Genomic DNA, 15,008 nt, shown 5'->3' with positions numbered 1-15,008 from the left:
ATCCACCCACCCACACACACTTGGGGACAATTTAGCACGGCCGAGTCACCTGACCTACATGTCTTTGGGCTGTGGGAGGAAACCCACACAGACACAGGGAGAACACGCAAACTCCACACACAGGACGACCCCCAAGGTCGGACTACCCCGGGGCTCGAACCCTCGACCTTCTTGCTGTGAGGCGACCGCACTAACCACTGCGCCACCGTGCCGCTCCGAGTCGTTTTCTTGTTGTTGTATGCAGAGCAAGGGAACGCGTTGTGTATCTGTGCATGTAATTAAATCTGCCTGTTAATCGACCGACCCACAGTAATGAGCGTGTCTAAGGGAAAGCTGGTTAATACGGATGTCCACATGAGAATGTGAACGAGAACATTCACAGACATGTTTAATATGGATTTTCAGAAGCATTTCTCTCCAAGCAACGGTCCTAATATATTTGATTTGACAGATTTCACTTATAACCGATAAGACAATCAAAAACACAGTTTTAGCAAAGGAGACTAATGTCAGGTACAAACTAGTGATCGGCTCATTAACGATCAGCTTTTCCATTAGTCAGGCCACACAGAATTGGAAAATATGAAACAAATATACTTAAAAAAAAGGGGGGGTTGAACAAAATGGAAACTCCTTTGAACAACTGCTGATGGCATTAAGTGCCCCGTAACCTAATTATAAACCTGCTCTTTCCACAGGAAATACATTTTCTTTTGCAAGAACGTGATTTTTTTTTTTTAATTACCAATTCTTAAATTCTTAAGTGGGGTTGGGGCTGTGGACCGGGCTCGTGCTGAAAAGTTCTCATTTTGAAAGCTTTTATGTCGTGATTTCGGAAGGCCGCTGCTGTGCTATGGGATTCCAGGCCCACCGGTATTCCGGGCCCACCGGTATTCCAACCCGGCCTATGCCTCACAGCGCCTTTCACCAAAGACCAAATACACTCCCGACACCCCAGGAAATCACATCTTCTCGCCTATCTGGACCCCATTTCATGCACAGATGAAGTATGAAAGCTTACATCTGACACAAATACCAATACATAAGGGGTTTTTTCCCCTGGAAATGTCATTTTATGACTAAAGCCTTGACCCAGCTTTGCTTTAAATAAACAGATTTACGATATATTGTTGATCGGTCTGTAAGTTTCTCTGATAAAAGAGGACGTCAAATTCAGCCAAAAACGATACCAAGCTCAACACCGAGGTATATTCCAACCCCAGTGCATACGCTCCGTTCCCTGGGCAACAGTGCACGCTCCCTACAGCTCGACTGCCCCCTGGTGGACACCAGAGCGCTGGCCCAGCTGGACCCTATTGCTCGTATGAGTTGAAAATTAAAACGTGTCAACGAGAGCAGTTGTAAAGCAGGGGCATGATGATGATGATGATGATGATGAAAGCAAGGGCAGCATCGCCCCCCTTGTGTGACGGCAGCCTATGTGAGGATAAAGAGCACCGATTAGAGATGCCGGTTCGAATCCCCGCGTCACCTCCGGCGTGACATGACGTGAAAATACCCCTATAATAAATAAATAAAACAAAATAAATATAATGTATATTAATTATATTTATTTAAATATAAATGACAGCTTAAAAAAAAAAAAACTAGTCAACACGCCCACAAATGACCAGCGGGGCTTCGCCGTGAGGGGATACCATCTGCAGTGGAAAACGAAACCCCGAAAAGTAAAGCGAGTCCAACAGAGTAGAGTAGAGTTGAGCCAGTACCATGCAGTGGAAAAGGGGTGTAGTCTGCAGCCGGGACGGCTCAGAAGAGTGGGGTAATTGGCAGGGCACAATTGGGGAGAAAAATGGGGGCAAAAAAACAAAAAAACAAGATGCCATCTGTGGCATACTAATATGGTAACAGCAGGGGCAAGGGAATTTATTCATTTCATCCGAAACTTCATCATCGTATGTTTCTTACTCCTCCCTCACACATATCACTGATACAACTTACTACAGTAGCTGGAGATGTTACTGGGATAGATCTTGAGCCTCCTTGGTCACTGAAAGCATCTCGGTGTTGGTGTAAATACAGAAACTCTGAGATTATGAAGACTCGGGGGTGTGATCATACAGTAGAATCTAAGAAAGTAAGGTTAGAGTATAACTCCTTTTTGAGTTGCATGAGTAAAAAATGCATTTTAGTACTCTGAATGGTTTGCGTGACTATTTTTCTATAATTACTATACGACACTGAATGAGCCGTTGATTCAACCGAAAGCTGAAGAGAAAAGCAATGTCCGTTTATCCTAAACAGAGCCGGCTTGTGCCCAAAAAGCAACATTTACACATAGATGACAAGATAATGAAAATATGGTGAGAAATCAGGATCCATTATCTAGTAACACCTTAAAAATATGGTAAGTTCAAAAAAAAAAAAAAAAAAAAATCAGTCATTTATACAGCAAGGGTCCAAAAGCCATTGCGACTGTAGGGCGAAAAGCGATAGTTACGCTGGTCTTATTCCCACATCAGGTTCTGAACCTGTCTAGTTGGCATCGTGGGAGAGTTCCTTCAGGGCCCAGTTCTTCATGTCAATCTCCCGCCGGAATCTGGCGTATTCCTCAGCCAGGGCCTCGAACTCCTTACCCAGGATCTCAAACGAGGCCAGCTTGTTTTCCGCAGACTGCTTTTCCACCCGGCAAACCTTCAGCTTCGACTCCAGCGTTTCCCTGCCATGGAGCAACCAGAGAAGAACAAGAGGATGAGGAAGAGCACATTTACACTTTTAACATCTTCCGGAAAAGTGTCATGGAACTCGGAAAAAGAACAAACTATGGAGTGGTCTCTGTAGTAACTGACACCCCCCCCCCTTCCAATTGTAGCCAGCCAATTACTCCACTCTTCCGAGCCGTCCCGGTTGCTGCTCCACGGAGGGCTGCAGACTACCACATGCCTCCTCCCATACATGTGGAGTCACCAGCTGCTTCTTTTCACCCGACAGTGAGGAGTTTCGCCAGGGGGATGTAGCGTGTGAGAGGATCACGCTTTTCCCCCGTTCCCCCTCCCCTCCGAACAGGCGCCCCAACCGACCACAGGAGGCGCTAGTGTTGTGACCAGGACACATACCCACATCCGGCTTCCCACCCGCGGACACGGCCAATTGTGTCTGTACGGACGCTCGGCCAAACCGGAGGTAACATGGGGATTCGAACTGGCGATCCCTGTGTTGGTAGACACAAAAATAGACCACTACGCTACCCGGATGCCCAAATGGATCATTTTTAACGATTTGTGTCATTTATGAACTACATTAACAAAAGGAACATGACATTTGAAATCACCAGATGAATTGTCCACGAGGCCTCCGGCATCTTGTAAGGGTAACAGGTTTTACGTAAAACGCATCACTTCTTATGCGACATTTCCCTCTAGAGTACAAACCCCAATTCCAGTGAAGTTGGGACATTGTGTAAAACGTGAATAAAAAAAGAATACAATGATTTGCATATCCTTTTCGACCTATATTCAATTGAATACACTACAAAGACAAGATAGTTAAGGTTCAAACTGATAACCTTTATTGTTGTTTTTTTTTTTTGCAAATATTCACTCATTTTGAATTTGATGCCTGCAACATGTTCCAAAGAAGCTGGGAGAGGGGCAACAAAAGACTGGGAAAGTTGAGGAATGCTCAGAAAACACCTGTTGGGAACATTCCACAGGTGAACAGGTTAACTGGAAACAGGGGAGTGTCATGATTGGGTATAAAAGGAGCATCCCCGAAAGGCTCAGCCGTTCACAAGCAAGGATGGGGCGAGGTTCACCGCTTTGTGAACAACTGTGTGAGCAAATAGTCCAACAGTTTAAGAACAACGTTTCTCAACGTACAGTTGCAAGGAATTCAGGGATTTCATCATCTACAGTCCATAATATCATCACAAGATTCAGAGAATCCGGAGAAATCTCCACACATAATCGGCAAGGCCGAAAACCAACACTGAATGCCCGTGACCTTCGACCCCTCAGGCGGCACTGCATTAAAGAGCGACATCATTGTGTAAAGGATATTACCACGTGGGCTAAGGAACACTTGGGAAAACCATCGTCAGTTAACACAGTTGGTCACTACATCTACAAGTGCAAGTTAAAACTCTCCCATGCAAAGCCAAAGCCATATATCAACACCACCCAGAAACGCCACCGGCTTCTCTGGGCCCGAGCTCATCTGAGGCGGACTGACGCAAAGTGGAGAAGTGTGCTGTGGTCTGACGAGTCCACATTTCACATTGTTTTTGGAAATCATGGACGTCGTGTCTTCCGGGCTAAAGAGGAAAAGGACCATCCAGATTGTTATCAGCGCAGAGTCCAAAAGCCAGCATCTGTGATGGTTTGGGGGTGTGTTAGTGCCCATGGCATCATGGGTAACCTGCACATCTGTGAAGGCACCATTAATGCTGAAAGGTACATACAGGTTTTGGAGCAACATGTGCTGCCATCCAAGCGACGTCTTTTTCAGGGACGTCCCTGCTTATTTCAGCAAGACAATGCCAAGCCACATTCTGCACGTGTTACAACAGCGGGGCTTCGTAGTAAAAGTGCGGGTACTGGACTGGCCTGCCTGCAGTCCAGACCTGTCTCCCATTGAACATGTGTGGTGCATTATGAAGCGCAAAAATACGACAACGGAGACCCCGGGCTGTTGAGCAACTGAAGTCGTACATCAAGCAAGAATGGGAAAGAATTCCACCAAAAAGCTTCAACAATTAGTGTCCTCAGTTCCCAAACGCTTATTGGGTGGTGTTAAAAGGAAAGGTGGTGTAACACAGTGGTGAACATGCCCCTGTCCCAGCTTCTCTGGAACGTGTTGCAGGCATCAAATTCAACATGAGTGAATATTTACAAAAAAACAATAAAGTTTATCAGTTTGAACATTAAATATCTTGTCTTTGTAGTGTATTCAACTGAATATAGGTCGAAAAGGATTTGCAAATCATTGTGTTCTGTTTTTATTTACGTTTTACACAACGTCCCAACTTCATTGGAATTGGGGTTTGTATTTACCACTACACCAGTGATGAGAATAGATGAAAGCAAACAGTCTCAAGTTAAACTGAATATCTTGCTGCATCTTGAACAGCCTGATTATAACATCAACAGCAGTTAAAAGTGAATACTTCACCATAAATAAAGTTATCAAATGGAGCATTAGGCTACACTATGACGATAGCAAAGCCTCATGTTTATCACCAGAACGACCGGGATTTCACTCCTACCCAAAACGACCATGGGCGGTCAAAATGGCCACCGGTTTTTAAACTCTATATTCTGTCAAGATAAATACCCAGTTGAGATATTAATGCATTACATATGTTAGCATGTCTGTTATGAAACTAACTGACACAAAAATTAACATTTTTGCAACGCCTCGGTGGTAGTCATGGTGCGTCTGTAACGGCGTCTGTAACCAGACATGTTGTCGATCATCAAAAATCAAGTTTAGACTATTTCTCTGCACTGGAGGATGCTAGTGTGTTTCTAGGACAGAGCAACAAACTTCACGAAGGAAACGACGCGACCAACACGTTATAGATAGTGACATGACACGCGCGAATTACAGGTGGTCATTTTGACCGCTCATGGTCGTTAGAGGTAGATCTTATTATAACTTTTTTGTGCAATTGATCTGAAACTCATTTTAATGCAAATATATGCAATTTCAGGAGCACTCGGGGGGGGGGGGTCTGTATCTTCTTCTTTTTTTCTTTCACAAAGTTATTAAACTCTTAAAATCCAAAACGGTCATCATGACCGGCTCGGTTGTTCTAGTGTTAAAGAAGTGACCCGAAGGTCACCAGCCAAAACCCCTGGAGCGTCTGAGCGACAATTGAGAAAGACGTTACACCATCTCTGTCCTCAAATGCAATGATTTAACGCTCTTTGGCAAGGCAATACAATACAGACTCAACTTCTCCAGGGCACGGCTCAGCTATCAACAGCAGAACCAGGTGGTGGCCAGCTAGCTAAGAACGTATGTCACGAGATCAGGACTAGGTCCAGTTGAACAGCAGAGTAAAAGTTTAAACATGTGAAGACAAAACACTGGAATGGGGAAAGAAAAAAAAAAGAAAAAAGTACAACTGGTTGGCAAAGTGTGGCCACACTTAACTGAGCACTTACCTTATTTTTTTATGGGCCGATATCGTGTCAGGTGTGTATGTGTCCAGACTGATCTCTGCCATCTCCGTCCTGATGAGGGACGACAACAAATAGCCAACATGGAAAGTGTATCTTGTAACCTTTCAATTCACTGTTTGCATTGAAACGTCAATACACTCGTTTAACTTTTACTGTCATTTAGAATTCTGGACTTGGTCATTAGTGGCCTGATTTGCATTTAAAATGAGAGAGGGATGAATTTTTTTCAACCCTCTAGGGAATTTTTTCTGTTCAGCATCTGCCCTCGCTGAATGTGCACGCACACCTTTAATTTAATACTGAAGGACAGAAAGCACAGGCGCTTTCCTGATTCCTACTTCATTTTCCTGTTTCGAGATGGTGGATGCAAACCAAACTGAAATCAAACCTACTTTTAATGATTGACGGGTTTTAATGCAAATGCTGATGCGTGTGGGAAAAACTATTGATAAGTCCTTACTTGATCTTTTGTATGACCAGCTCACATTTGCCCTCAAAGTACTCCAACTTTTTGCCCTCCAGGTCCGCCTGAATCTTCAGTCTGTGGTCCAAGATGACAGACTGGAGCAGCTGGATACACCTTATCAGCTCCTGGACAGAAAAAGACAATCCGTTGGCAAAGACACGCATGAAATCAGAATGTTGTGTATTTTAAGAAAGAAGCAACCACACTCAGGTATCTTCAACTTTCACAATATTCTTTTTAAGAATATTTACATTTACTCATTTGGCATATTTACAACCTTTCTGCTTGCAGTAAGAATAAAGTGGTAAGCCAATTCAAAATCTAAATAAATAAATTTAGACCTATTTGAATGTAGGTCTGTGACAGTGCACCAGGAGTGACTGATATATTAAGACTTCTAAAAATGAATTTAAAACTTAAGCTCTCTGGTCTTAGAAACTCTGAAGGCCACATATGACTAAAAAACAACCCAAACCATCAATATTTTTCCTGATATGAAGATACACATTTTCATCTTGGATTTTTTTTTTTTAAGTTGCAGTATGGTTTCGTTTTTTGTAACTTTCACAGATGTCATTTACAAAGAGCAAAACCTACAGAGTCAATCATGATCATGCCTGACTCAGGGTAAAAAACCTAGTTCAGTAGCCACTTCTCCAACTGCTCAGATAACTACATATGATTGGAAAGACAACTCACAGAGAGGTAAAGCGGAGTCTGTCGCTGCAGGAGAAAAGTGTTCTTGTGGCAGATCTCCTTCAGACTCTTGGCTCTCTCTCTCTCGTTGCGCAGCTGGCTTGACAGATGAGACAACTTTATGTTCTTCAGGCCCTCACTTTCACTCTCTATTGAGAAACCCAGAGAAACAAAGGGGTAACGTCCACATCAATTAAAACTGGGATGTGAGAGGCCTTTACTTTATGCTGTCAAAATGACTGATTAAGATTTGATGCATTTTATTAGTTGCCATGTGTAAATGACTGTTTAACTACCCCATTCAGGTTGATAGTAGGAGAGAAGGCTGAAGGACTTTTTCCTGAGATGTTTCTCCAGCTCCCTGGGTAGACTCCGTTTCATTCTTTGCACATTCTGGTGGAAAAAAATATAAACTAAAATTAAACAAGGCACAGAGAGGGCACACAGACCTCTAACAGTGAATCTTGAGCCATTAAATGCAAGTAAATTATATCACATATGCAAGTGAAAGAGCAGTGGTAGGACACACCCTCTCTGCGGGCATGAGCTCGAGCACGTGTTGAGGACTAAGCCCCAGTATAGAGCACTGGTCTTGGCTTGTTGTGGCACTGGCATCCAGCTGTCTGACACACTGAGCCACCTTCAGACAGCGCTCCAACGTCTCGTAGAACTGGACAGAGAAATGCACAACCAGAGAAATCGTTGATTTAAGATGTGTGCAAGCATGTTGTTGCTAAATTATTCCTGTCATCTTTTCTTCTCAGGAAAGTCAGGACGTTTTATGTTGAAATTGGGGTTGTGTATTGGCAAGGCGTTGGCAATATGATTTGTATCATGAGTATATACTGTGATATATTATGATACTACAAATACTGATATATTACAATATTTTGTCAAAATTTAAAAGTGATATCTATCTATCTATCTATCTATCTATATATAGATAGATAGATATAGATATCCATCCATTATCCAAGCCGCTTATCCCAACCGGGGTCATCACGGGATGCTGGAGCCTATCCCAGCAGTCACTGGGTGGCAGGCGGGGAAGACACCTTAGACAGGGTACCAGACCATCACAGGGCCAACACATATATATCATAAAGAAAAGACCTCAATATACACAAGATCAGAGCAAGGCTGGATTACCAACTGGGCAAAGTGCGCAACTGCCCCAGATCCCCCTACCTCCAAAGGCCCCAAAGACCCCAGGTAAACAAGGTGCCAACTGTTTGTGGTAAATTGATTAAATGCAAATTTTGTTTGAAAATACGCATGATTTAAGCATAATAATATATGAAATAGGGGCTCTAAGAGGGGCTTTCTGTACATGCATAGAGTAAACAATCAGTCGGGCAGGTTGGGACCTGTAACCACCCCCCCTCCCCCAGGGCCCCTAGTGGGGTTATTCTGGCAATGGATCAGAGTAATTGGAGCTAAAGATAGTGTGGCACTAGCTATGTCTGCTGCTGTTGTCATTTTGTGCAGCCTTGTTACAATACCGCACCTGTCACACGGTGGTCTGAAAGGAAAACAACACAATGAAGTGGCGCTGTCGTTACATCTCTTTGTGTGAAATTTTAAGAATGAATGTAGCTCTTTAGAAAATTAGTACGATCTTGTGAAAGACAGCATCGCAATACTCAACTTTAAGTACCACAGAAGGTTGAATCCGTTCATCTGGACACGTTCATTGACAGAAACGTTTCATCGCTCATCCAAGTGACCTCTTCAGACTCAACTGACTGCAGGTGTCCCCACCCTTACAAACAATACAGGGGCATAACGACCGAAAACGATCGGTTTCATATGCAAATTGCCGCCAGCATTAACGAGAGTTATAATGGCCATGTGTGCTATTCAAGGAGGGTTCGGGAATGGTTGCAATCACAGCATTGCAACAGATGTACTCCCCCCGCTTCAGTCCACTTTACCTATATTTTCTTACACCCCTGGTTTAAATGACAAACAAAAGGGGAGCTGTTTTGATATTGACAGTGCATGGCTACTGTACCAGGTTCTGGTCCGGGGGTACTGTGGCTTGGTGCTTCCTGACACAGTGCTCCTGGATCATCTCCTGCAGCGCTCTGTAGAGGCTCTCGGAGCGAAGCCAGCGACATCTCTGGTTCTGCAGCTTCTGCTCAGCCTAATGACACAATTAACCACAACAATTCCACCCATGACTTGAGTGTCTGGTCTAAACGAGACACAACTTCGACATGTCAAACTACACCAGACAGCTTGTCTGTCATGGTTTTTGACACGCGTGTCTTACACTTGACGTACCTTCTCCTGCTCTGTTTTAAGTGCCATGGTGAGACCGGTGTGGTCCACGTGTTGCGACAGGGTGGCCAGGAGTTTGCAGAACCGGGGGTTCTGGGTTAGGTCATCCTCTGTGACGTCACAAAGTGGGAAGGAGGCCAGGACTGTTGTAGGTGGAAGAAAAGAGACCTATGATTGAATTGAAGACAATGGCCCAAACGTGTCGTTGCTCATGCATTTAACATTAGCTAGCAGTGAAACATGGACCTGATTAGCTTCCCGTTAAAGGTTAAGGGTGCGACATTTCACGGTGACCTGCAGCGCTTCCCTACGTAGCTCATCACGCGACCATCTGACGTCATCAACAAAACGCCGCGCCTGCGCCTTTCAGCAAGCTACAACCATTAAGCTAACACGACTGATAGCTCACGAAGTTTGCTAGCTAATCCTAGTGTAGCGTAAATATGGCTCACCCTGCTGATGCAAATTGTCTCCTTTTCCAAGAGAAGGCGGACTCGCAGGGTCGAGTCCGGCAGACATCGCGGCTGTAATGGCGTTAAACGATAACGTTGCAGGTACCACCGAGTTCGTTCGCCGGAGTAAAGCGGCAGCCTTTTCCAAACAAACCCCGCGGCCGGAAACGCTTGAGTCGCTTCCTGATTCAAGTCGCGCGCGCCACCGTGACGAGTCTTCCCATTGGCTAACGGAACCACTTGGATCCGTTAGCCAATAGGAAGACTCATCGCGGAACCACGTGGATCCGTTAGCCAATGGGGAACAGAGGACGTCAGCGGCCCAGGCAAATAAGACCCCCCGCGGTTAGAAAGAAGAGGTAAACCAGACCAGACAGAAGACAAAACTGACGTCCATCCAGCGGGGATGCTGGAGCTATCGTCTTGGAAATTGTCGGTCAACAAAGACACTCTGCAAAGATATGTTGAAAAATGCCATCTGGCGTTTAAGACACGCTGCCTCATCCAAGATATACAGGACATGAAGAGAAACAAACCCCAGCTGGTTTCGATGCCCTGCAGAAACCAGGCATGATGTTACACAGTTCCGTTCCTCCACCAGTGCTGCCCATTTTCTTTCCCATGGTTAATTCCCTAATTAGAAAAATAAATAAAGATGGATAAATAGATAAGATCCTTTATTGTCCTTGAGGAAAAGTTAACACAGCCTTACATTAAAAGACACCTTCGTGTGTGTGTGTGTGTGTGTGTGTGTGTGTGTGTGTGTGTGTGTGTGTGTGTGTGCGTCTGTATCAACCCCCATATTTTCGTAATGTGTGTGTGTGTGGTGTTAGTGTGTGTGTGTGTGTGTGTGTGTGTGTGTGTGTGTGTGTTAGTTAGTGTAGATAGCGAGACCGAAAACTAAAGCATTTATGATCCTAATTCTTTTTGGAGGTGGTAGGTATTGTCTCAGAGAGTAAGGGGAAAATCCCAGAAAATTAAAATTATGCATAATTATGCATAATTATGCAAAATGTGCATTTTTCTAAAAATGGCTAAAAACCACTTTTCTTGGCATTTCAGATGATTCTGAGCATCTTTGATTTTTTTCACCTTGTGTTTTGGCATTATGCAAAATATATGCATTTTTTGCAAAAATGCACTTATGATCCTAATTGTTTTTGGAGGTGGTAGGTATTGTTCCAGAGAGGACCAGAAAAATAGCAGAAAATTAAAATGATTATAATAATTATGCATAATTATGCAAAATATGCATGTTCTAAAAATGGCTAAAAACCACTTTTCTCTGCATTTCAGATGATTCTGAGCATATGGGGGAGGGAGTTGGAGTGGGGGGGGGTTTAGGGGCAGAGGGAAGGCGGTTAGCTGGCAGGATGAAGAGGAGGGAGATTTAGACGGGTGGATAACCAAACCGCTACATTGTAGCGGGGTTCTTCTAGTATATATATATATATATATATATATATATATATACAAACACACACACACACACACGCACACATGTGTACACCCATAACACTTGGCAGAATAGAAAACCATCAGTTCTACCCGAAGACCAGACTAAAAACCACTGATACAATACATTTGATCAGCCATTCATTTTTAAAATTGCTTTTAATTTTGATTTCTTATAAACCACCTGAAACTGCAATATCTAGAGCAGTGTTTCTCAACCGGGGGTCCGCGGACCCCTAGTGGTCCGTGGTGTAACTGCAAGGGGTCCGTGAAAATAAAATATCTTTAAAAAAAAGATCCTATGACATTTATAGAAATAGGATTATTTTACTCAAATGTGACTGAGACCTTTATCTACCTAAACTATAAAGGGTAACGGGACTTTTTTCTCTAATTACATCTGTTTCACAAGTGTAATTTATTGTATTTTAATAAGAGATCTCGCTCCCGTTTGCATTGTTAAAAGTTACTGCATAACAATTCTGTTGTTACATATATCTGAAAGTTACTGAATACATATTCTGTTTTGTTACATATATCTGAAAGTTACTGAATACATATTCTGTTTTGTTACATATATCTGAAAGTTACTGAATACATATTCTGTTTTGTTACATATATCTGAAAGTTACTGAATACATATTCTGTGTTGTTACATATATCTGAAAGTTACTGAATACATATTCTGTTTTGTTACATATATCTGAAAGTTACTGAATTCATATTCTGTTGTTACATATATCTGAAAGTTACTGAATTCATATTCTGTTTTGTTACATATATCTGAAAGTTACTGAATACATATTCTGTTTTGTTACATATATCTGAAAGTTACTGAATACATATTCTGTTTTGTTACATATATCTGAAAGTTACTGAATACATATTCTGTGTTGTTACATATATCTGAAAGTTACTGAATACATATTCTGTTTAGTTACATATATCTGAAAGTTACTGAATACATATTCTGTTGTTACATATATCTGAAAGTTACTGAATACATATTCTGTTGTTACATATATCTGAAAGTTACTGAATACATATTCTGTTGTTACATATATCTGAAAGTTACTGAATATATATTCTGTTGTTACATATATCTGAAAGTTACTGCATAAGAATTCTGTTTTGTTACATATATCTGAAAGTTACTGCATAAGAATTCTGTTTTGTTAACTATATCTAAGTTACAACTGAAAGCTCTTATTTTTGCCCCAAAGAGTGAATAAATGCTATAATGCAATTTAAAATGCAGTTTCTACTGTTTCTATCAAATTGCAACCCCCCTCCCCCAAGATCAGGTGGAGGGGTCCTCAGGGTAGATCAAAAATACGCAGGGGGTCCAGGACCCCAAAAAGGTTGAGAACCACTGATCTAGAGGGTTAAGATGCTTGAATCACCCCAAGCTCTTCCCCATCTTGCCTCGTCCAAAAACGTTGCTAAAGCACCTTGTTTTACATCACATTCATTTGTGGTTGTATTTGAATTGTTTTTCCATATATTTTACATGTGAGCTGATTTCCAAAAAGATCTTTGATATTTTTTGGGGTCTTCCTCCTTATATGTATGCTCCTGTATACCCTAAAGCGGGCCTACGAAGCATTATATAAATATTAGACGAGATTTTATGTTGCATTTTTAGCTTAGAAATTGAGTCATGGTGTCACGTAGCACCTACATTGAGACGAGGCCTACACCTGAAGCACGTTGTTCCCTGCATTTGCAAAAGACTAAACCTAAAAAAGGAGCATGAAAACTCACTAAGTAGGACAAGTCATTACCGAAACAGGGAGAAAAGGGGACAATGCGGAAAAACCCCAAAATAAGTTTCCTGAAGGAGTCAAAAGCAGAAGATTCCTGGTCAGAATAACCGGTGATTAAACGACCGATCCGCCAACAAACGTCTCCATGTTCGAGGACATGGTCGGTTAAACTTGCTCTCAATTCATTTGAGACCCCTCCTTCTCCGCCCTCTTCCTCTCCCCACTCCTCCTGCTCCCTCCACCAGTTTTCCTACTGCCTCTCCTCTCCCTCCGTGTCTTCCCCTCCCCCGTGCCCTCTTTCTCTCCCTTCTCCTCGTCCTTCTCCCCATCTAAACCCCTCTTCTAATTCTACCTCTTCTCCTTGTAGCGCCATCTTCAGTCTCCTCCGTTGTTCGCTCATGTGCCAGGGCTTCCACAGGAGACCTCCTTTATACATGACCAAGTACTGGTTGCTGTGTGAACCGTTAAGCAAATTTATCAATTTTTTAAATTGCTGAAAGACTGTTTTATTGTTTGAAAAACTGAATCCACTACTACTACTTACGGATGCTCCCATTAGGGGGCGCCACAGCGGATCATCCGTTTCCATCTCTCCCTGTCCTCTGCATCTTCCTCTGTCACACCAGCCACCTGCATGTCCTCCCTCACCACATCCATAAACCTCCTCTTTGGCCTTCCTCTTCTCCTCGTCCCTGGCAGCTCCATATTCAGCATCCTTCTCCCAGTATACCCAGCATCTCTCCTCCACACATGTCCAAACCTTCTCAATCTTGTCTCTCTTGCTTTGTCTCCAAACCGTCCAACCTGAGCTGTCCTCTAATATACTCGTTCCTAATCCTGTCCTTCTTCATCACTCCCAGTGAAAATCTTATCATCTTCATCTCTGCCACCTCCAGCTCCTCCTCCTGTCTTTTCATCAGTGCCACTGTCTCCAAACCATATAACATAGCTGGTCTCACTACCATCTTGTAAACCTTCCCTTTAACTCTTGCTGGTACCCTTCTGTCACACATCACTCCTGACACTCTTCTCCACCAACTCCACCCTGCCTGCACTCTCTTCTTCACCTCTCTCCTGCACTCCCCGTTACTTTGGACAGTTGACCTGTCCTCCCTCCCATTCATACATAGGTATTCCGTCTTGCTCCTTCTGACTTTCATTCCTCTCCTCTCCAGTACATACCTCCACCTCTCCAGGCTCTTCTCCACCTGCACCCTACTCTCACTACAGATCACAATGTCATGCACCAACATCATAGATCACGGAGACTCCTGCCTGATCTTGTCCGTCAACCTGTCCATCACCACTGCAAACAAGAAAGGGCTCAGAGGCGATCCTTGATGTAATCCCACCTCCACCTTGAACCCATCTGTCATTCCAACCGCACACCTCACCACTGTCACACTTCCCTCATACATATCCTGCACCACTCCTACATACTTCTCTGCAACTCCCACTTCCTCATACAACACCACACCTCCTCTCTCGGCACCCTGCTGTATGCTTTCTCTAAACCCACAAAGACACAATGTACCTCCTTCTGACCTTCTCTATACTTCTCCATCAACGTTCTCAAGCAAACACCACATCTGTGGTGCTCTTTCCTGGCATGAAACCATACTGCTGCTGCTGATCATCACCTCTCCTCTTAACCTAGCTTCTATTACTCTTTCCCATATCTTCATGCTGTGGCTGATCAACTTTATACCTCTGTATGTATAGCCAGTATGCTTCTTCTCCACTC

The 15,008-nt window shown here is 43.3% G+C and overlaps 1 protein-coding gene across 1 annotated transcript; it reads right to left on the bottom strand.

Moving 5' to 3' along the window:
* Nucleotides 1-2,496: 2,496 nt before the first annotated feature.
* On the bottom strand, nt 2,497-10,110 carry haus4 (HAUS augmin-like complex, subunit 4). Its single transcript, XM_056300758.1, is given in 9 exon segments — nt 2,497-2,680; nt 6,129-6,197; nt 6,607-6,737; nt 7,312-7,457; nt 7,605-7,701; nt 7,838-7,978; nt 9,275-9,454; nt 9,595-9,734; nt 10,044-10,110. Coding segments are annotated over 9 exon segments (1,155 nt in total).
* Nucleotides 10,111-15,008: the final 4,898 nt, after the last annotated feature.

This window comes from Lampris incognitus, chromosome 20 (genome assembly GCF_029633865.1).
Source record: "Lampris incognitus isolate fLamInc1 chromosome 20, fLamInc1.hap2, whole genome shotgun sequence".
NCBI lineage: Eukaryota > Metazoa > Chordata > Actinopteri > Lampriformes > Lampridae > Lampris > Lampris incognitus.
Note: the sequence above shows the minus strand (reverse complement) of the source record. Positions and strands in the feature narration are given on the sequence as shown.